We start from the raw sequence: 24,282 nt of genomic DNA, 5'->3' as shown, positions 1-24,282 counted from the left end.
AAGTTTTAAAGTCTATCTTGCTTAATTTATCTACACATAAAAGTATTAAATTGTCAGCCACACTGGATCCCCTAAAGACCACACTTGTGCCTCAGATCTCTTTTCTATTCCTCATGTTGGTTTGTATAAAATTCTTGTATTGTATTCTGGCTGCTACAGGCTTCCTTGCCTTTCCAGTATCCCATATTTCTTGGCAGTTTCCAAACACAGACTGAATTATGGAGAAATTTAACTCTTTGAAGGAACAGGGAGCATAGGATTCCCCTGTGGTTTTCACTGTCATCAAGTATGACACACTTCATAGCAACACAGGCTTCCTTTCTAAAGGGAAACTGGATGGAAGGACCAGGAAAAGTAAAAAGATGAGAAAATCACTGAAGCTGACAAAGCAATGCTGGCCAACTGGTCATTTTGTTAGATAATGATACTGAAACCTGCACCTTTAGAGAGTCCTAAAATGTTTCCATACTCGTGTCATCTCTGAAAAGCTAAAAGTACATTTAGAAATGGATATTGAAATACAATAAATAGTAGTAAAAAGTGCTGAGCTTTCAAAATGAATTTTGACATTACCTAAAAATACTGAAAATCTGAAAGCATAACTAAAAGTCTCAAAATTATCTAAACGCACACAAACGTGCATTCCACACCAGTACTTTCATATGTGCGTAAATGGTAAATACAACGTACCTAAAGGAAAAAGTTACCATATTTTAAAATCTGTAAAGTTTCTTAAATACACATTGATTTCTATTATGCTTCTATTTATAATTCAATTCTTATGCAGAAAACTCTGCATGACTCACTTTTGCATTTACTAATGGGACAAATTACGATCCATCCCCTTCTCATGCTAAAGTAAGCACACTGTTCTGTACTTTCTTTGTAATCCTGATGTGGTGATACTTGGGAACAGTCTTAAATATACACAGCTGAACACATCTATTGATGAATATCTGTTTTCCGTGTTAGATGGACTTAGGCAGATACTGACAAAAAACATTATACAAAAAGCTGGATTCCCACTGCATAATCAAGACCTGTTCCATTGTACGCAGCATCCGGTATTAGCTACTCTTTACTTCAAGAACAGTTTCAAGATACCCAGCACCTTGGAAAATTAAGATAGTATTTAATAAGGGAATTTAGATTTTCTCTTTTTTAAATAAGTTAAATTGCAGCCTACAGAGATAAAATTTAATACAGTGTTGTAAACAGTGAAGCTGGGTAAGAAAAGCAGGAGACTAAAATATCCCCCTATATTTCTCCAGCTTTAGAGTGATTTATAAGTATCACCTGAGTAACCAAATGATATGCTTGACAATGGACTAAGGTAGATTCCACTTCCAAACATTGCACCATGGAGCTGGAAAAAAGCAAAGTGATTGTTTAACATTAATTTGGTTATCTGGACAAAATAATAATGATAGGAACAAGACGTAATGTAGATAAGCATCTGCCCCACTGCACTAATTTATTTCCTGGTAATAAACAGTGTTCAAAGAAAATGTTAAAGAAATCACACTACAAATACACAGCCAAAATACTGTATGTTCTGGGCACCATATCCAAATACCCAACATCAGATTTATATCTAAAATTGCATTTTCTGATTTTAAATGTATCATTACCAGGGAGAATGTCTACAGAGGGTGCTTCTGTACATGGGCAGGTACACCTCAGCATTAACAAGGACGAGCAAGCTCAACACATGTGTCACATCAAAACCTTGGCAGGAAGCACAGCCTAAGCCAGCCTCTGTGAATTAGCAGCAGCAACAGCTGCTTTTGTTTTCTTTAAGGTAAGAAATTAAGAGATAGTGATGACACTGGTCATATGCTACAGAAAAATTTAGTCACTAGTTCAGCCTGAGTACTGTAGGAATGGTTTCAATAAAACTTCACCTGAGTCAGTTCAGACACCTAGATCCCATCACTGCAGGACTGTGCTTTAGCAATAAAACTACCAGCTGTCTGAAAAGAATAGAGGAAAGGGAAGAGTCTTCTTCACCAACATCACTGTTCCATGTCATGAAGCTTGGGCTGAGCAACAAAAGTGAACACTTCTTATTAGCCCTACAGTCATTTTCTTGTCTGATAGCTGTTATGACCACTGGGCTTCAGAGTCACACTTCCTTCCTTCCTCTGACCCAATGGTATTTACATTGTCTCTGCAATGTACCAGAGCTCTCACAGGAATGCACATCATGCTTTCACTCCTCCAGATACTACAATGTTGTACAGGACTCTTGGTAACTTCCTGACTGTTCGGTACTGGGGTAAATACAAACTGGGTTCGGGATATGCCTTAGGTGTGTGAGAGATCTAAAAATGATCACTTATATAAAATTGGGCTTTATTATTCCCAGTATTTCAACCATAAACAAAAAAAAACCCCAAGCGTAAACAAAGCGGTTTGATGAATTTTTGTGTGTAGATCCTGCTTGCTTTAGTACTTTCCAAAGATACTAATAAAAACACCAAAACCACTAAGAGAAATAGCAGAGATTTCAATTTCTCCTTTTTTTCAGTGTCTTGTGGACCCCAGTCCTTAGTCAGCACCATAGGATCCTCCTCCAAGGTACCAAGGTCTCGGCTCTAGGGAACAGCTGTCAAAGGCATGATGCTAAAATACACTTAGTTACAGCTCCCCAGTCCCTCTGGTATTGTCTGCTTTGCTCTTCAACAATGGTCTCATGAAGATTCAGTCCAGAAAACACACTGAAGTCTGCTATAGCTCCCTCCTGGCCAGTACACTCATATTTCCGTTTCCAAAGAAATCAGAGGACAAGAGAAGATGCTGTAAAGCCAGGTTCTGTAAATCTAGTATGCTTTTTGATCCTACAACATGGAGATAGTTAGGTAACTCTAAACTTTAATTCAAACCCAGCTTTTAAGCAGTAAAGAGCTAAGCCTGCTGGAGATGCTGCTCTTCAGTGCAAAACTGAAGCACTGATTCTAGCAATGGGATTTTCTAGCTATTTTAGCAGCCACATTATTTCACTTTAATTGCATCAGGAAGTACCTTTTTCAGGAAAGAAGAGGGTAATCGAATAATCCTTTTTTCCACATATATGACTACCAAAACCACACCTCCTGAAATGTGCCTAAACTAGCATCTAATCCAGCATACAGGTTAGCTAAAATCTATTTAGTTTACTATTTACCTGCAGCCTCGTATTGGAAGCAACAACTAAGCCGTTCCTCAGGATGGAATGCCAGTTTTCAATGTGTGAACCACTGAAAAAATAAAAAATAAAACATTAAAATCCACAGCATAAAATGCAAAATGAGATCAATAATCCTTTAAAACAATAAATTCACATACGTAAACCTTAAATGGCAAGAATGAAAAAATAGCGTGGTATTTTGATAACCCTGGATTAATATGAATATATGCGCTTACTGAAATGCAAAGGTACTTCCGTAGAGATTTTTAGCAGCTCGGAAATTGGATTCTTTGGCTGGTGGACTGCTGAGAAGTAGGAACTGGTGGGGAGTGTGCATAAACTTTAGTTGCTGTAAAACATAACAGTGCACAAGTGAAAAGAAGTAGGTTAACACAAATGCATTATATTTACATAATGGAAGTTCTCAAGATACCATGCTATTCTGCACAATGCATGACTGCATCTCGGTAACTATATGAACCAAGTTGAAATTGGTCTTATTACCATGATTTTAACATAAAACCAAACAGTAAAAATGTTTTTCAGTTTATGAAAGCTATGGAAGATAATGAAACAGATTTCAGCCTAATATGGCTCTAGTAAGATAACTAATTGAACAATTTCATCATAATGCTCTGATCAAAGCTGTCTTTGAACTAAGGTTCAGATCTAAAAGGTTGCAGATTACTATGCCCTTAATCAGAAGATCAGAGGCACACACAAATGAATTGCAGGACCATCCCTCTAAAATTCAAGACCTCTTTTTCAGATGTACTTATACGTGTCATATCCAGGTACACTGTGCTTGTGTACACTGCTTTCTGTACAATACTGTATCTAATATGCTGTGTGGTAACGAAAGAAATAGTGAAGCTATTCTCACCCAATCTCAGATGACTAAAAAGTAGACACTTGTAACTGAGCTACTCACCTCAAACAGGCTTTTATGAACTTTATTTGTTTGACCTATTTCAGATATTCACAACATGATTCTCTAAATCTGCCTATTTCTCTCCCTTGTCAATTAATTAAGTCCGTGTGATTAGTTTGAATGTAGACACCTACATTTGGCTAGAAGACTCCCACCTAAAATGCTAATAGGGTCCCTGAGAAATGAGAAAATAATAAAGAACCCACAGACACTTACCCTATTCACTGGTAGCTTCACAATATGTGATCTATTACTAGAAATAACCCTAAAAGAAACAGTTAGATGTATTATTAGACATGGTAACCAAAAAGAACTTTTCTTATTAAAAATGTATTATGTATGGACACCACAAAGCACCCAGCTGCAGCCCTTTGAGTCTGTGAGATGGAAGTAGACCAAATCTTGACTAGAAAATGAGTTCAAAGGCCTTACAAACAAGCTGGGGTCTTTCCAGTGTTTTCATAGGGCCCAGATGATGTCCAGAAACAGTTCAGAAACACCTGCAGTTGCAAATGTCAAACCTGACGTTAATTCTTACAGTGAGCTTATACCAAATCACACTGGTGAAGTGATTATTCATTACATTTGGTACTTTAATGATTATCATCTCATGTGAGTCAATTTTATACCATTGTAGAAGAGGATGTGCAAGCGGGTCTTGTTTATCCATCTGCTTCTTTATTTCCAAGTAAGGTGCCTAGAAAAGAGTTATTATGTTCTTTATTTGTAGTTGAAATCATAAGCTTAAATTCTGTACGTTAGACTGCCCAAGATTTCATCTATTAAAATTAATACATGGGATTCATTATTAGGCTCAATTCACAGTGTTACTGATATTTAGTGCTGTACAATTATAAATGTGTTTTGACATCAACAAGAATTAATATAGCAATTATTTTCCCTAGAGTAACATAATAAGCATATAATTAGCATCAAAGCGACTATTTTATAGCAAACATTGGTGGTCTCAGGGAGAACAGTAGAAGACATCTATTTATGTTTGGTTCTTGGATTAAGAAATTGGACTGGAACTTCACAGAATTAAGTCTTTCAAAATACTCCAAAATAAACCACTCAATTTTTTTTAACTGTTTCACAGTAGAAACTGGTAAGATACAGTATCGGCATATAAACAAAGTCCAAGAATTGTTTTAACACTAAAGAAAACAAAACAGTGGTAATTTTTATTTTTACCAGATATTAGGTAACAGATAACGGCTTTTAAATTTTTACAAGATGTTACATTAAGTAACAGAAGCATGTGAAATTTAATATTCAATTTATTTTGCTCCTCTGATTCCTCATTCCAGAATCCTAAAGTACTTGACAAATACATATAAAATCAGATTTATAAATTGTGACATTGCAGTTGTACACCAGTTGCAAAAGTAAGGTACATGGGAGAGATTTCAATAATCAGTCATAAGCAGCTGGGCTGTTTGGGGAAGGCAAGTGTAACAATAAACAGAAGTACAGCTATCTGTCCCACTGTGAATACTGAGAAATCATATGAGAGCACTCCCGAGAGACCTAACCTTTCAAGACCCTAGCAATACTTAGCTGATCAAGAATTTTGCTATACTAGAAATAAAGCTATCCTTCAGAACACTATCACAAAATCAATTTCTTTTGCTTTGGAAATAAAAGGCCCACTTTGTCTTTGGTATTTCCAGCAATTAGAGATTATCTCGTTACATGTCCATTCTGCTGTTATTATCTTCTATTTAAACTTCAAAAGATCTTAGTTCTACTTCATCACTTTTATTTGACTGCCATTATGGATACTCTACATCTGTCATTTTTAAAACTTATTTTAATATTATTACAACCCTATAGGAAAAGGATTATAGTACTGACTTCCCCACTCAACACAGGTAATATAAACATCTTCCTAGTTCTAGAAATAGCTATTAGGTTAGGTTAAAAAACTCACCTGTGTCATCTCTCTAATTGAAGTGATACTGTCCAATGCTTTCATGACTCGGTCATAATTCTTCTTCTGATGTAGCATAAAATAAGCAAATAAATTTAAAGAATGTTAGTCTTTGGCTCTAGAAAAACCCAAATTCTTTTGCGTGTGTATAAAACCAAAGCTAGGATGAAAGGACTAGTCAGCTAACCAGTCCTTTCAAACTCTTCTAGCCACTAGCTCCCTTCCATCTTATAGACTCTTTCATTCACAGTCCAGGAAAATTCCACCACCCAACCCCCCCAGTTATTATCGTGATTGTTTTTCATGGCTGAATTTCACTGAAAATTCCAACACACGCTTCCCTCTTCCCCATCTTTGGGTCTTGCCAACTTCTGCTCATGGGTTTTCACCTCGCCTATGCTGGCAAGAAGCTGAGAGGCAGTTTGGGCCCTGCCAGCTCAGGGGCTCTCTCCATTCCTTTTCTGGTCTGACTCTCATGCATATTCCTTCATTTACTTCAAACTCCCACCTTGCCCAGCTACCAGACCAGCTGTCTCCTTATCAGTCGCCCTCCAAGCAAGTCTTCCTTCTCACATGCTGCAGGAAACACTCACTCCTTCCTGAGGAACAACCACTGCTAACTGGCCTTTGCTCAGAAAAAGTGAAATGCATCCCAATGCAGGACATCCAAAGTTCTCATTTACACCCTTGAGCGTAATCACTCAAGTGGGATGTAATGGTTCACACCTTCTTGAGAGCTGCCCTGAGAGGCAGCATTTGCAGCCTGAGAAGCACACAGTGCAAGCACAGTTCTTTACTTCAAAGTGGATGCTTGTACAAAACTTGACTATTATGTCAACATTTGATAAAATTACATTTAATGACATAATTGTTTGCAAGGAGAAAATGAGATAACAGAAATAACCACTTTAAGAATAAAGAGATGGATTGGAACTCCCCTAGTTTACATGGTCTACACCTCCCAAAGGCCATCTTTCTCTTTGCGTTCAATGTGTACACTGAAAGACACAAAGAATATAAAATCCTGCATCTAGAACTTTTACCCTAAAAGAATGTCTTGGTTTCAACATAACTTCGAAACGCAACTTACAGTTTATACTCAAGTACCTTCTCAGAGATGATTAAAAATGTTATGAAATTCTGAAAATAGTCACATGCTTGTGCTATGTTCTGGAGCGGAATCTCTTATAGTAAAGAAGACTTCTCCTAGAAAAAGGCTTTGCTTTGAAATCTCATGCATGACCAAAACCAAGCTATGACATAGTGAAAGGTAACTACTTACCCTGGGGTTAAAGGCCAGCATCTGAGGATCATTAGGATCAACTACAGAAGGATATGGCTCAAAAATGACAACTTTTCTAGGTGACTCTAACGCAGAACGACACATGGATACTAAGAGATCAACCACCTACATATAAAAAAAATATTCAATAGATGTTCTTTCATATTTTATCTTCCAATCTGCCTTTTAACATATTCTAGTAATACCATATTTCATTGTTACCTATATTACCCAAACTGTTATCAACAGGACATAGTTTAGTACTGAATTTTTTCCATTGACCTCAATAGGCTTAGGGTTCAGTCCTGATGTAATATTCCAGGTGCATAAGTAGGAGCAGTACCTGGTCCTAAATGTTTTATCATGTCAAATTCATTGCTTGCAGTCCTGCTTTCTCTTGTGCATATATGCTAATTCCTGGATTAAATTCATGTTCTAGGGGAATGAAGTCATGCTGGATCTTTATATCTCTCTACAGTAGATGTCAGTGAAAAAAGTTGCTCATGAATGAGGAAAGGTTTGTGAAACCTGTACCACTGCCTGCTGTTCTCCTTAAGACTGTAATCACAGAAAGACTTGTAAACATTGATTCTGCTTAAGACAGAACACTGCAGTGATTTAACAGTCATTTGCAGGGCTCACACTGGGAGATCTTCCATCCTATAATAAAAAATTACAACATGGAATATCTATGATTTCAAGATTTCACCATAAGATGATACATGTAATGTGTACACAAGCAAGTATTCATATGTGTGCACACAGGCCCATATAGAATTGTTCCAAAATTCATAATTCAGAGGTTAAAAATAGAATAAAGTAACCACAAACCAGCTTTCTGGCAGCTCTGGAACCTAAATCCAGGTTACAGTGAAATTCAGATGCTACATAAAAATGTAGCTGCAAATTAGCTCATTCCCCTCTTTTCTTTTTCTGTGCCTTCTGAAAACATTCCTATGTGAAAACAGACTTTTGCATGCAAGAAAGGAAAAGCTGAGATGAGTTTTACTTAGTAAGCATCCCTGGTTCCTTGCACAACTCCACATGGATCATACCTCATCTCACAGCTCAAGCTGTTCTAGAGGTTTTTACATACCTGCTATTGTATCTGATTAGTTTGGAAGAAAAAAAAGATGGCTCTTTAGAGAAGCAGAATGAAAATAATAATCATGGTAAAAGGGAAAGGGAACTGTGCTGTGGTGCGTCATGCTGTTGCTAATCTCCTCTGCTCCTTTAGCATGAATAGACAATTCTCTCCATCAGTTTAAAAATATTCTCTTAGTTCCAGTTATTCAGTATCTCACATATACTAAAAAATGAAGTTATTTAAATAACGATCCTTTCCTCCATGGTGCTCTGATTACTTTGCAGTTTATAATATCTGTGTGATGAATGTTTCAAAATAAGGCATCTGCATTAGCATTTGCAAAGGACACCAGGAGTCTGCATACACAGCCAGGTCAGGCAACAGGCCTGCAACTGTGTAAATGTATTACCATGAAACTGAGACTGAGTTCATATGCCCTGCTTCTCAGAAACACTTCTCAGCCTCTAGTTACAAAACATGGCTGAGGAAAAGTTGTTTGAGTTCACATATCTCTTAATACAGTTACTTAAGTTGTCCTGCTTTATGATTTGCATGATGGGACTTTGACTTAAAATTGGCACAATTCTTAGAACACCATGCCAAAGCCCTCCTTTAAATCAGCTGTTGAATCCTATACTGTCTCTCAGCACGATATCTGCATATTACCCTATATAAGGGAAAATGTGCCCTGATTTCCCCTGAGACTGTGGTTTTGAACTGATGGAACACATAGCAATTTAATCTGGGAGGTAAGTCTAATACAAACTTTACAATACAAACTTGCATATGTAGTCCTTTGTTAACTGGAAGTGCTGTGGATATAGTACATACCCTTATAGCTGGGCCTAAACTGCTTTCCTTAACAGTAGATACTTAAGTACATAAGTAAGAACTAAAACGTTTTCAAGGAGGACAAGATGACACTTGCTCATGACAATTCTCTCTTATCAGATCAATCTCTTCCAGAGAGATTACAAGGAGTCTGAACTATCAACAAATCAAGACATTTAATTCTCAGGCATTCTGTCTATGTGACTAAAATAAGGCAAGTTCAGTCTTGAAAATTTTAGGAATTACAATCACTTACTGTAAAGGAAGAGCTATCAGAAAATTTGGAGTGATAAAGTAGTGGTGTATACCTTAGGAAACTTCAGTGTGAAAGCACAGCAGAAAAAAACCACAACAGGATGTGATTTCTAATAATAGGAATCTATATTTAGGCTCCTTTACTACATTCTTTACTGTGGGGGTGGTGACACACTGGAACAGTTTGCCCAAAGAAGTGGTAAATGCTCCATCCCTGGCAGCATTCAAGGCCAGGCTGGACAGAGCCTTGGGCAACGCAGTCTAGTGTGAGGAGTTACTGCCCATGGCAGGGGGTTGGAACTAGATGATCTTAAGATCCCTTCCAACCCAAACCATTCTATGATTCTAAGAGCCCTTGATCCCCAGGTGTAAGAAATCAGGACAGGAAGGCAAAGGAAGAGAGCAGCATGGTGGAGTCAAGACCTGCTGGTCAAACTAAAGGGCAGGAAGAAAATGTACAGGCAGTGGAAGCAGGTATCCTGGGAAGAGTGTGGGGATGGTGCCTGGTTGTATGGGGATGGGATCAGGAAGGCCAAGGCACAGCTGGAGATGAACTTAGCATGGGACCCAAAGAATAACAAGAAGGGCTTTTACAGGTCTGTCAACCAGGAGAGGAAGGTCAAAGAAAACACAGCCCCCTGATGAACAAAACTGGTAACAAAGGATGGGGAGAAAGCTGAGGTATTCAACATTTATGCCTCAGTCTTCACTGTCAAACTCTCTTCCCACACTTCTCAAGTGGATGGACCTTAAAGCAGGAGGGGGGGGTCGGTTAATGGCTCAATGTCCAGATAGAGATTGGTGACATATGATGTCAAAGGAACCAGTACTTTTTACTGCCTTCATAAATGACGCACACAGTGGGACCAAACGTACCCTCAGCAAGTTCGCAGATGACACAAAAGTTACTAGTGTGGTTGACACACCTGAGGGACAGGATGTCAGCCAGAGGGACCTGGACAAGCTCAAGAAGTCTGCTCATGTGAACCTCAGGAAGTTCAACAAGGACAAAGTGTAAGGTCCCGCACTTGGGTTGGGGCAAACCCACGTATCCCACAGCTGAGGTCTGAGAGTACTGCAGGGTGAGGAAAAGGAAGGACTTCATCAGTACACCTCTCTCAATTTCCTACAAGGTTAAAGAGGTATTCCACTGTTTGGTATGTTAGATGTTACAAGCAGTCTTCTAGCAGTCTATCCAACAGTCTTCAGACACCAGATGAAGAGTGGATGTTCAGATCCCACAGTCATACTCTCAGGTGAAGAAGTTGATGCGCACTGCTGCAAGTGTCTTCTTTTGAGGATATGCCCACAGGCAGTATTCAAGCTGCTACCTGAATAGCTTATTTCCAGTATCTAGACTCACTAGTGCTCATTAAAGTTAACTGAACCAAACGTTTGCTCTTCCAAAAAACCACGTTGCTTACCACACAAATAAATGCACAGTGACATATGACTAGGAAATCAGAGGAATGCACTTTTCTGTAACATATATAAGCTTCTAAGATCATAAAAGGATCTTAAGCATAAGATCTTTTAACTTTTGAATTTACTGTAATCTATGGTTAAATGGTGATTTGGAAACATAGTTTAAAATACTTTTTTTAAAGAAAATCATGATACGGCTATAACTACATCAAAACCAACTTGGAGTCAGAAAGCAAGCTTCTATTAAATTCCTAATACTTGAAAAAAAGAGAAAAAGGACTATGTAGCAACCTCAGTAAGGACCTTCAACTGTTATCTAATGATCAAAACGACAGATGCTCAGTGGATAGCTGCATCCCAACTCCATTAACAGGAAGTAGCTTATTAATTGCAAGAGTAGTAATGGCTCATTAGGTGAAAATAAATGGGAGTTATCTCCAAATGACAATGGCTGCCTTTATTAACAACCCAGGTGACCTAATTGAATACAAACCCCCAAGAAAACAGGGTTACTCTAATTACACGGAAGCAAAACAATGGAAACACCTCATTAGTACTATTTGAAAATGCCATGCATAAACCAGTGGATGAATAAATAATACTTACCCAACAGTACTCATATGGGGAATACAAGTCAAATTAAGTACTAAAAGAGACTGAGAAGACTGGGGAGTGTACTACAGAAAATCAGACATATAATAAGCATTAGATAATTCTACCTGAGCCCCAGTTGCAATTTCATCAGCAGCTTCGTTCATCACTCCTAACGTTTGGAAAGCAAATACACAGAGCTCCCGTTCACAAACAGTGGGCTACACAGAGAAAGAAAGTTAATTGTATTTTTGGTTTAGTTTTGCGTTCTTGGTTTTATCTTGTAACACCTACAACAAAACCCAAAGACATTTAATGTTGACATTTTTCTCCAAATATTAACTGCAACGTTAATTTCAAATTATGAACACATGTCAAATATTTAGGAAGATACTTTAGAGAAGCATTTTAATAATCTAAAGAACAAGTGTGAAGAACTCTAAAACTTGTAAGTACTCACAGAGGCTGAACTTTAGAGAAATCCAAACATTACAAAAACAAAATTACAGACATAGTACCCAAATGTCCTTAAGTCTATCCTATCAGATGCTGGAAACTTCCTACATAATTAAAATTAATCGAGAACAAATCCATAAACTAATGTGGGCACACCCCCTTCATAAATGTAGGATTGGCCATCACAGCTTGTTATTCTGCTGTTGAGAACACACACAAAAATCTGATCTGGAAAGCAGATTTCTTAAAAAATCTACTTTCAATTTTTAATTAATTTAACGATTTATTTGTAAGTTTTAAGAAAAGCATTATGCATGGGAAGGCCACATGGGAAGGCCACATGTTATTTTAATAAATAAAAGCATTTCCACTCTTCTTTCAATTATTAAAAAACTAATAAAACAACCCTTGCTGTTGAACCAACTTTTTGCAGTATTTTTTGAAAAATTCAATTCACAATGCCATCAACATGATCAAATAAAAAACTTATTTAAACTGCATATTGAGTTAGAATTGAGCATTCTGCCTTCATAAAGCACACAAATCAGAAACAAAAAGAGCACAGCTTTACATGAATAGGCATGACTTCATAGGCTTCATAATTGGTTACAAACCTTAAAGCAACCCCATGCTTATTTACCAGAAGGTAATTAGCAGATCAGCTTTTTAAAGGCTCAAGTAACAAATCACACATTGAATTGCTTTAAGCATTTGAAATGAACAAACAGTTGAAAGAAATACAAGAAAGAAACACAAATAAAACCTTCCTTAAAATTGACCCCAATATACGTAACGTTAATGTTGTAAACACTAAAAATGTCTTTTTGGATACATCTTCTTTGAACATGTGTTATTAAATCCTAGCTCACTGAAACCTGAAATGCTCTTTGGTAGGCACTACTGAATTATAGTAACTAAAATTCTTAATCTAATTACCACAGTAATCACTAAAGTATTCATACCAGTATGCTTTGAAGTTCAAGCTGATGTCTCTAGGAAGCACTTTCAGAAATGAAAAAATTAATTGAGCACACAAAGAAAACATAAAGTTCAGCTGAATTCTGTTTCAGGCTGCAGATTTGTCAGTAATAAGCATACTGCTGTATTTGTAGTCCTTGTTTCATAGTCCTTAAAATTTTCATTTGCTGGGTTTCAAAGATGCAAGACTTCAGTAAATATCTGAAGTCTACTGCACTGACATATTCTCACATCAGTTGTTTTACAAGAGCTGTACCATCTTTGAAGTCTAATAGAGAGTCACCCATTTGATTTTTATCTATGTTACATTGCATTAGGCAGCAGACAAGGCCTAACATGATCCAAGTCACTGTGCCATGGCATGCTAGACAAAAAATCCTTCTTATTGTCACTATTCTTAGGTTTAAACCATATTTAGGTGGTTAAATCATTTGCTTAGTTGGAAGCATGGTGGCACTACCTTGACTATCATAATCAACAATATACAGACTCCCTGGAATAGCAAAGCAATCTAAGTTTAGCCGCGCTTGCCTTGAAGCAAAGTGTTAAGAAAGTACTAATTTTTGACATTCTGTTTACAACCTCAACAGAGTAAGCTATTCTGGGACTTTAGGATGGCAAAAGGAATGCTTTTTGTCAACTTTGCTCTTTTTATTATTTTTTCTCCCTTCTCTGTTATGATGCCAGAAATGTATGAGAATCTGAAAGAGGCAAGTTAGGAAAATAGTCGTACTTATGTCTGACATTTGAAAGGCCTTTTCTTCTCTCAGGCTGAGACTGGAGCTAAGATCTTAAGCTCTTTGCTTTTGCAGGACAGCAAAATTTGAGCTCTGAAGAGGAACAGACATTATTGTGAGAGCCTACAATTCTTTTGACTTTATGTATTTCATGAGACTTTCTGCACACTGAATATTTTGGCTCTGCAATGTAATGGGGAAAATAACCCAAACCCTGTAGCTACCTGGCCACTTCAGTAGCCAAAGGTCTCAGTCAGAGTTTCTGCATGTCACAGTGCAAGTATCACTTTCTGCAGCAGGGACTGTGAAGAGCAGACAGGCAGGCCACCTAGGTACTATGACATATTCTGGTTGGATCGATATACACTTAAAATATTTTCCAGACATTCTTTCAATTAAAAAAAGCCGACACTTTAATAGCTGATACTGATCTATCTTTCTGATGTGTGCTGCAGCTGTGCTCAGAAAAGCAATGTGCCAAATTTTCCTGTATCCTGAGGGATGTCACACATACACTAATGAGGCTGCAGAATGACTAACGTACCTAAAAACACTTGATCTAAAAGGAGAAGCTCAGGGAAGGCTCACAGCCTGACTTACAGCAAATGTAAGAAGTGGAAAACGTAGAACTATTTAGCAATCATCTCCCTCCTAACAAGCAACAGGCATGGAGATGTAACTTCAGTTCTCTGTTCTGTTTCCTACTTTTAACCATGGTAACTGTTAGTCTTTCCATAGGAGCACCTTCTCCCTTTCATTTCGTTACACTCACCAGAAGGATAAGGAAATAACACAGCAGCAACAATACTGAAGATGTAAGAAAAAAATAAAAAGAGAGATGAGGTGGAGTGGAGGTAAAGGAAAGGGAAAGACAAGGAAAAGGCAAAAAAGAAAAAAAGGAAAGGGAAAGGGAAAAATGGAAAAGGGAAAGGAAAATGATTTATTAAGATATAAAATCAACTTGATATTTTAATAACCTTGATTGAAACATTTTGGCTTTATACTAAAACATTTATTAAAAATAAACTTAATCAAATTAAGTATTTACTCCCTTACACTGATTTAGGAATTGCTTTAAAACTAAATAATTACCAAGAAGTACACCCATGTCCTGACTTTTCAAATAAAGTCAAACTACTATAGGAACCTACAGACTGCTTAATTTAGCCTCAATTCCTGGAAAAATTATGATTGTACTGCATACTACTGTAAGGCATTTAAACAACAATGCAATCATCAGGCAATGGGTTCACAAAGGTAAAGTCCTGATTAACTGATTTGATGTCTTTCTATGATAAAGTCACCCACCTAGTGGACAAAGGCTGTGGATGTAGTTTTTCTGGATTTTAGTAAGGTTTCTGATACCGCCCCTCACAGCATCCTTCTGGACAAGGTGTCCAACTGTGGGGTGAACGGGTTCATGGTGCATTGGGTGAAGAACTGGATGAAGGGCTGAGTGCAAAGTGTTGTAGTGAATGGGGCTGCACCTGGCTGACCACTGGTCACCGGCGCTATTCCTCAGGGCTCAATTCTAGGGTCAGTTCTGTTCAATATATCTTTTGATCTAGATATAGAAGTCAAATGCACCATCAGCAAGTTTGCTGATGATACCAAATTGGGAGTTACAATTGACTCTCTCGAGGACAGGAGGTCTTGCAGAGGGATCTAGATAGATTGCAGCATTGGGCAACCATTAATAGGATGAAATGTAACAAGTCTAATGCTGAATTCTGCACATAGAACAGAGTAATGCCAGGCACAAAACTGAAGTGGGAGAGGGGTGGCTGTAGAGCAGCCCTGCAGGTAGAGATCTGGGGGTGCTTGTGGCAGCAGGCTCAATGTGAGCCAGCAGAGTGCCCTGGAAGCTAAGAGGGCAAACACACCCAGGGGTGCATCAGACACAGCCTCACCAGCTGGTCAGCAGAGGTGATTCTCCTGCTGTGCTCAGCGTTGGTGCAGCCTCACCTGGAGCACTGTGGGCAGTGCTGGGTCCCACCATTTAAGGAGGATATGAAGGTCCTTGAGTGTGTCCAGAGGAGGCAACAGAGCTGGTGACAGGGCTGGAAGAGCGACTTCCTGTGAAGAGCGGCTGAGGGCTCTGGGCTTGTCTTATTTGGAGAGAAGGAGACTGAGGGGTGACCCCCTTGATCTCATACAGCTTCCTGAGAAGGGGAACTGGAAAGGGAGGTGCTGAGCTCTGCTCCCTTGTACCCAGTGACAGTATTCGTGGGAATGGTTCAAAGCTATACCAGGATAGGCTCAGACTGGAAGCATTTCTTTACCAAGAGGGTGGTCAAACTCCAGAACAGGCTTTCTAGAGAGCTGATTGATGCCCCAACCCTGTCAGTGATTAAGAGGCATATGGAAAATGTCTTCGAGAGCATGTTTTAACCTTTAGTCAGCCATGAAGTGGTCAAGCAGTTGGACTAGATGGTTGCTGTAGGTTCCTTCCAACTGAAAAAGGTCTATTCTGTCTATTCTCTACTATAATCTCAATGAAGTCAAGCTACTATAATCTCTATATGGGTATAAACATTGCCAGAGAACAGGAGTAATTTCTCTGATACCTTATCTTACTACAAAGCTACCAGGTAATCTCACAATATTCAAGTGATACATGGATCATGCTGCTAAAGACATGGGAGATACCACACTGGTAAGCAGTTTTGACTCTCGGTAAAAAATAGGAGTAATTCAAATCTATTCTTCTAAAGTTCTGGTTGTAACTGGAGAGGCTTTTTTTTTTTTTTGTAAAAAGAGATAAAACCAGCCTATTTGTGGAGTTATAAGAAGAAGGACCACAGCAGTATTCCACAAGAATCTTGGTTCCACAAGCATTCTGGCTACACTCCAGCCTGCTAAACGTATTTGTATGCCTACACTTTTCTCTATACTTCAATGACATTTATTCATTCCAAAAAAACACCCAAATGCACGTGCTGTACTATTTCTGGAACAACAATGCTGCTGTGTTCCAGTGTGTTCCAGTGGTGGCTAAAAGTCATGTATTCAAAGGACAGACAAATCCAAGACCTCTTCAAGTCACCAGGAACTCATCAAGACCAAGATTTCACCCTTAATGAATAAATCATAACTGAGTACTTTGGGATGAAAAACATTCTAAAACTGAAAGCTTACTCATGTAAGAACACATGTATCAGAATTACCAGATTGTACTTATTTTTACAGCTAAATACAAAAAATAGATATTTCAAATATTTTTTGCAGTATTTTACCATTCATATTTTATGCACAAAACTTTCAGCAGCAGAAATGTCTGTACCAGAGTACAAATTCCAGGGAAAGTAGCTTCAATATGTAGTTTTGTTGAGTTTTTTACTATCTCTTGCTTTGCTCTAAAGAGGCCTCAGTCTCAGGTTTCAACACAAGATGGCACTGTAACGAGACTTGCTGACTGGAAGAAAAATTACTGATATTAAAGGCGTTGTTTTGGTTTTTTTTTTTTTTACCTTACTGAATATATTCTGAGATAATTTGTTTTGTTTTGTTTTCCTGTATAACTGTCTCACAGGTCTTTGAAATCCATTCAATCATGCTGTTTTACCAATGGCTTTAATATTTGTAAATGAGGAATTTGGGAAGGCATACAGTAAGGTAGACATTAAACCACACAAATTATACTATGTAAAAGCTGAATATGATCATAGAATTAAAGAACTAATAAGGTTAGAAGGGTTCTCTTGAGTTCATCCAGTCCAACACCTCTGCTCAAGCAGGCTCTCCTGAAAGTCAGTTTCCCAGGACTATGTCCAGGTATCTTTTCAGATGAGGACTCCACAACCCCTCTGGGCAACCTGCTCCCATGTCCAGCCACCCTCAGAAAAGGTGAAGAAGGTAAAAATGTGTTTCCTGAATGAGGTTCTGATGGAACCTCCTGTGTTTCAGTCTGTGACCACTGCCTCTTGTCCTGTCACTGGGCATCACTGAAAAGCACCTAGCTCCATCATCTTTGCACCTTCCCTCCAGGTATTTATAGACGTTACTAGGATCACACCTGAGCCTTCTCTTTTCGAGGCTGATCATTCCCAGGACTCTCAGACTTCCTACCTGTGCTGGGTAGAGGGGAAAGACCACACCCCTCCACCTGCTGGCAATTCTATTTTTTAATGCAGCCCATTACTGCAGGAGTACATTGCTGGCTCATGTTCAACTTGGTGTCTACCAGGAAACCCCTGGTCCTTTTCTGCCAAGTTGCTTTCCAGCTGAGTGGCCCCCAGCATTGGTGCTTGGTTTTGCTCCTCCCTAGGTATAGGACTTTGCACTTCTTCTTGTTGAACTGCATGAGACTCCTGTCAGCCCATTTCTCTAGCCTGTCAAGGTCCCTCTGAATGGCACCCCATTGCTCTGGAGTATCACCCACTTCTTCCAGCTTTGTATCATCTGCAGACTTCTTGAGGGTACACTCTGTACCATCACCTGTATGATTAATAGAGAAATTAAATAGTACTGTCCCCAGTATTGACCTCTGAAGTACACCACTAGTTACTGTCCTCCAGTTAGACTTTGTGCCACTGATCATCATGCTCTGGACCTAGCCATTCAGTGAGAATTCTGAGTCTACCTCACTACCTCATCATTCAGTCCATGCATCTACAGCTTTTCTATGAGAGACAGTGTCAAAAGCCTTACTGAAATCCAGGTAGACAATATCCACTGCTTTCCTCTCATCTAGTAGGCTGGTCAATTCATCATAAAAGTCAATCAAGTTGGTCAAGCATGACTTCCCATTGGTGAAGTCATGCTGACTACTCCTGATTTTTTTTTTTTTCCTTAATGTGCCTGGAAATGGCTTCCAGACTTAGCTGCTCCATCACCTTCCCAGGTGTAATACAAGTACATGATGAATTCCTAAACCAAGATATCTCTCTTTTGTTGCTATACCTCTTATAGCAACAAAACTGTTGCATTATTAAAATGCAAGTTAGTTCTTTCCTAAATTATTATTATCAGCTCTAGTGCAACAAGAAAAAATTCATATGACATTAAAAAAAAAGCTAATAGCCTTTTAATATATAGCTAAATAATGCTTAAGTTTCTTGAGTACATTATATCTCCTTTGGAAGATACATGATTTAGCTCGGTAAACCAAATCATGTGGTTGAAAAGTACCTTTGGAGGTCAGTTAGTGCTTTTATTGTCTCATACAGGACTAACTTTATCTAAACTCTATCTAAAGCTTTAGAGAAAGCTAGAATTAGCTTTCTCTAAAGCTTTACCAAGAACTGGCACAGGTTACCCAGGGACATTGTGGAGTCTTCATCTTTGGAGATTTTCAAAAGCCAGTGAATGACAGTGGATGAAACAAGCTCCAGTTGCAGGGTTTTTTCACCAGAGACACATGCCCCATAAAAAAAAAATCTCAGTACTTCAGAAAGGGCTTTGCGGAAGTCATTAAAATTTCATAATGTCATTAAAATTTCCTAATATTTTCCTATATACATCTAATATTTAGGTAGTTAGGCAGAAATCAGGATAATCTATTTAGGTGTTTTAACAACATACATGTGAAGGATTCACCAACTGCAAATGTCTAAGAAAAAACATTTCAAAATATGTTACTGAAACAATTAAAATCTAGCAATTAATTACAAATAAGACCCCACGTCACATTTATCTAAACAACTTCTCTGTTGAGAAGGAATTTGAAGACAGCAACACGAGGCAAACAATTCAAATGAGCAGAGTCTTGCCGTTTTCAGTAGGCTTACCAGGCTTCCCTTCTCCATTTCTCCTCAGCACAAAACCTGTGTCTGACCCTGTACTTCCCACTGGTTTTTGAAACTGAGCAAAGAGCTACTTCAGAAGAGACTGATGACAGCGCTCCTGAGAGCTGTGCAGCACAGGTTGCCTTGCAGCAGGATGCACTGTGATTCATTACATGAGATAAGGAACCTATTTGGATCTAAAGGCTGCAGTCCCAATCCTTGATAATGATTTCAAAGCTGTTTATTAATCCTTCTATGAAGACTGAAATATGTAGGATTCAGATCACTGTTAGGAATAACTTCATGAATAGTATGGTCTATGTTATGCATCAGATGAAATACTTTTTCCTCTTAAGATATATGTATTTACTGAATTTTCCCTGTGTTTTGCAGAAAGACTACAAATCATGCATGCAGTGATTTTTGTGAATTTTCTGGGTTTAGTAGTATTCTATGCACCTGTGTGTCTCTAAACATCCCATGTAGCTTTTATATCTTTGGGTGAACTGTAAATAATCATTAAGTCCCACTATGGACTTGAAATACATAATGAAGAAAAATGCTATGATGAGAAAGTACATTCATCCTCATCTCACATGGGAAAGGTGTTAATAACTACAGGAAACCATTGCCTACTTTATTGTTGTTTTGTTTTGTTTTTTTTTTAAGGGGATGGAATGAAGCAATGGACCACAGAACTTCATAAAGAGTGTTGCAGCTTCATAATGTGTTATAGTACATTTGCAAGACTTCTTCCTCCATTCCAGATAATATCTGTCCTTCCCCTGCACAGTAATACAGCTGCAGTTCCTTGTGAGAACATAAGGTTTGTGTTTTAAAGGTAGCCCATCTACCTAATGTGTTTTTACCTATGCACATAATTTTGGAGTATACACAGGAACTGTAATTCTGGTCTTCTGTACTGAGTTCCAAGGGAAACTTCTGGAGCTCAAAAGAAAATTGGTTGTTCCAAAAGATCCATATTTTACTGTAAAGAAATTCCCAAGAGAAATCTAAGAATTTTGTCTTTCTTTGTCTCTAGTAAGTCACTAAGGTATTCTCTTTATTTATCTTAATACATGACCAAGTTAGACTGAAAAATGCAAAGATTCCTGCCTACAACAGGATTCCTGAATCAGCAGGGAACACTTGAATGCTTACATGATTAGATTAGTATCACGGGCTCTGGAGCAGGGCAGTTGTCCACTGTAAGAGCATAAAGCCAAACATATGTGGCTATGTTATACAGCTGTTCTGCAATAGACATCTTACGTATGTTGATATGTTTGCCATGTGGATCTAGTGTCTAAATTAAGCTATACAAAAAGACACATCTTGAATAGAGTTGCTCTTATGGGAAAGAAGATGTTAAGATTTCAACAAAGCAAAGTAAATTGAAATAGCTATTAAAACCAGAATACCCCACAGAAAAAAATATCTAGGAAAAGGAAACACAGTTTTGAGAAGGAAGCTTTTACTGAGAGAGACTGATTTAAAGATACTTTATAACTAAGATTAGAACACAGCCAGTAGAGCAAATCTGGAGAAAGGAAAAACTTCATCACTCAGTCTTACTTGGTGTCTTCAGCTGTCCTGAGGATGAGACATCTTAATTATCCAAATGATTGAAAAAAAAACTACACCAAGGTAAGAGAGTTTACAGTATCACAACAAAGTAGTCACTGCATGATTCCAATTGTTGAATTATTTAAACTGCATTTCAAGACAACTGACTTAACTACATTATAGTTCTGGAAAGGTGTCAGGCTGACCTACTAGAGGATTGCAGAATCAAATTCCTTACTGGCTTCTTTGCAATTGTGTAAGACTCCATTAAATACCAGAAAATCAAGGCTAAATGCATTTTAAAATAACTTCTCAAGAAATAATTTTGCTATGCTTTTATAACTTCATATGCCTTCTTTGTTGTTGAAAAAAAGGTCCAACAGGTAGAAAGCAAACTCATCATTAAAGATAGACCCAGTCATGACCCTGTATGCATCTACGTGGAGGAACTGTTTTTTAAAGGAGAGTCTTAAACCATTCAGACCTATTACTTAGTCTGTGGTACCTCTTTATGATACAACCAGCTACATGTAGAGCCTATTCAAGTAATGACTTTGACATACAAACATCTGCAGAAAGCAGGATCTAGACAAAATTAAAAAATACAAGCAGACCTTAGTGAGGTTGTGATCATTATGATAACTGGCAAAGCTACTGTCATACCCAAAGTATGAGCACTCTAAAGCTCTTTATGAGGGCCAGGGTTAATACATATTGGATCCATTAAGCATCAAAGGCCTTGCCTTAAATGAAACTCCCCTGCATTCTGCTTACTATAGTACCCTATTTCTGAGGTCCACCATTGCAGCAGTTTTAAACATAAAGTGTTCTTTCAGTTGGCTCATTCTTTATTCTTTTTATATACATTGTATATACATGTATGTATGTATGTATGTGTGCAGCTGAAGCATGTGAATAAACCCTACAATTTCCTACTTCAGGCTGCTTCTGCCACAGCTCTCAGTAGAGTGAAGCATGTATCTCCTTAAGACACTTTGGCAAGCGTTATGCTCTATTCAAACTGAGATCCTTTCTCACCTTCTACAGAACTGCAAACACATTAATGGTTCTATATGGCTTACTGAGTCGTTCAAGCATGCACAGAGCATGATACATTTCTTCCCACTATCTTCTCCCTCAGTTATATAATGAAACCCTTTCATTTTTGCAAAGCTTGGTACGTCATGCTGCTTCCAAAGGCACTGGGGAACATATGTTTAGTGGCAAACATGTTTGTGCTTTCCTTTCTTCTGAAACACCAACAGATTCTCAAACAGGTAACTAAAATGACCCTCTTTAAGCTGAAGACAGAAAAAGTAATTCTGAGGGATTTTAATCTCTAAGGTGGAAAAGCAAGAAGAATTAACTTTTTTTTTTTTTTTAATTTAGAGCAGGCGACTTTCCATTCTATTTTTTTTCAGTAGTTCATCATGTGAACAGGAATAAATCCTATTGTTTGCTTTGTCCTATGGATAATAGATGAAACCCAATAGTTTAAATAATTCTACTATACAAATTTTAGTCACTATCCAAACATTACTCACTTTGTCTTATCTCATCCTATCACAGGTAATATGTACAGCAGTGCATTCAAAGATGAACAAGGGACTGATGCCTTTTCTCCAGGCCTCTAATCAGGGTTTGGTTGCTGATAAATCTGGCAGAAAACTGTGGTTTTAAAAGGTAGATACGAGCTCAAAGAGGCGAAAAACTACCGGATAGGATTTTCAAAAGTACAGAGCTTTAACCATGACTTAAAACGGCGTTAACTGAAAATGTAGATGCTTTCGCAAATCCTATTAGCAGCCTATTTGCATAACCTGCCTGCAGTCAGCATGCCTGACCTGAGTGTCACAGGGGATGACACTGAAGTGACTTCTGCTACTGTGTAAGCAATAACCCTTCTGAATTCAGTTTCATGGAACTACCACAGATGATGTCAGCTTCATCTCATTGTAGTTGCTGTCCTGGGTTCAGCCAGGACACCCCTTCAGCACACCCCACTGTGGAGAAACTGGCAGAGAAAATGTGTGAATTGGTGTGAGACCATTCACACACTGGTATTGGCTTTATTATTTAAGGTTACTTGGGATTCCACAGGATTCTGGACAGGTGAAATAAGAATGATTCTAAACTGAAAGATCAGTCCTAATGGTGAGAATTTTATTCTCCTAATACACTCTTTCACAAAGCTGCACTGATCCAGTAGCTCCAGGCAGAGTGTGCCTCTCATGACCAATCCTACTTTTTTCCACTGTATGCATTCACCAAATGCATGAGAGGATGCAACATTCAGCAAGCAAAATTCCTGATTCACAGCTATACAAGAATGAAAGGAAGGAAGAGCTGCCTAACTGGCCAAACTGGAATCTTGAACCGCAACACTGCCCCTGGACTAGGTCGCTCCTAGATCAGACATTTCACAGAACATCTTCTACTGCCTTTTTTACCACATTATGGAGGACGGCTAATTCCTGTGGCCCATGAGCAAAGGATGATCAGAACTTCACAGCCTTGTGGCATTAACACCAGCGTATCCAAATACCCTGGTCATGGCTTGGTAGGTGCTGCAGGAGTAAGGTGACACTAAGCTTTTAAAGGAATGCCAGAAGACTAGAAAAACACTTTAATGCACTTCCTCTATATTATTCGACTGTGACTAGCACAGTAATGTCCAGTGAAATATAGCCCCCTTTTATGTTTCTGTGATATTATACAAACCTGATTTCTGTTTCCCTTGACTGCAACACATTTTTTTTAATTATAGCAAGATCTAGCTAATTTGCTTTACATTTTTGCATCATAAAAGGATATTAGGATGAAAAACATCTGAAATAATTCAATAGTTTTGTAACAGGTTTGTATGGTCCATTGCTATGTAAGGTATTATGAAACTTATTGTTTATCCCAACAAGCACACCACTTACCCTCAGCATAGGGCCATTCTGAAACACATGGGGTTCATCACAAACTACACAGTATTCATTCAATACTGGTATCCGCTGCTCAGCAAATTCAATAGTCTGAGAACAATAAAAATGAGAATAACGACATCTGCTTAAAAATAATTAACAGTCAGCTTGTGCTTCACAGTGTTTCATAAGTAGGTAAGATATGATATCCTACCTGAACAAGAAAGCCACGGTCTCGTACTGGAATGCATTTTGTACCACAATTCTGCTGCAAGGGAAAAGTTGAGGCAACTTCAGTGTTGGCACACTAATTATAAGGAAATCATAAAACTTTTTTTTTTGTTGTTGTGCAAAAAGTTAATTAAAATATTTGCATCTAAAAAGATCCCTTATTTGCATAAAC

At 38.1% G+C, this 24,282-nt stretch overlaps 1 protein-coding gene across 3 annotated transcripts in view; it reads right to left on the bottom strand.

Annotated features, from left to right (window-relative positions):
• The window catches only part of PARP8 (poly(ADP-ribose) polymerase family member 8), a 109,127-nt gene that overhangs the window by 4,200 nt on the left and 80,645 nt on the right, over window positions 1-24,282 (bottom strand). For 2 of the 3 annotated variants that reach the window (XM_061373127.1, XM_061373126.1), the window contains 10 exons: window positions 24,094-24,147; window positions 23,895-23,990; window positions 11,633-11,725; window positions 7,316-7,441; window positions 6,034-6,099; window positions 4,730-4,797; window positions 4,317-4,365; window positions 3,406-3,518; window positions 3,167-3,239; window positions 1,297-1,366 (listed from right to left, as the gene is read on the bottom strand). In XM_061373127.1, coding sequence (XP_061229111.1) covers window positions 1,297-1,366; window positions 3,167-3,239; window positions 3,406-3,518; window positions 4,317-4,365; window positions 4,730-4,797; window positions 6,034-6,099; window positions 7,316-7,441; window positions 11,633-11,725; window positions 23,895-23,990; window positions 24,094-24,147 — 808 coding nt within the window. The remainder of the gene's footprint in view (window positions 1-1,296; window positions 1,367-3,166; window positions 3,240-3,405; window positions 3,519-4,316; window positions 4,366-4,729; window positions 4,798-6,033; window positions 6,100-7,315; window positions 7,442-11,632; window positions 11,726-23,894; window positions 23,991-24,093; window positions 24,148-24,282) is intronic. The other variant, XM_061373129.1, reaches the window with a different exon arrangement.

This window comes from Neopsephotus bourkii, unplaced genomic scaffold (assembly GCF_033783945.1).
Source record: "Neopsephotus bourkii isolate Nb327-2 ecotype Australia unplaced genomic scaffold, CSIRO-AGI_Nbou_v1 NB_1628, whole genome shotgun sequence".
In the NCBI taxonomy this organism is placed as follows: domain Eukaryota; kingdom Metazoa; phylum Chordata; class Aves; order Psittaciformes; family Psittacidae; genus Neopsephotus; species Neopsephotus bourkii.
This window is presented reverse-complemented; position numbering and strand designations above follow the sequence as displayed.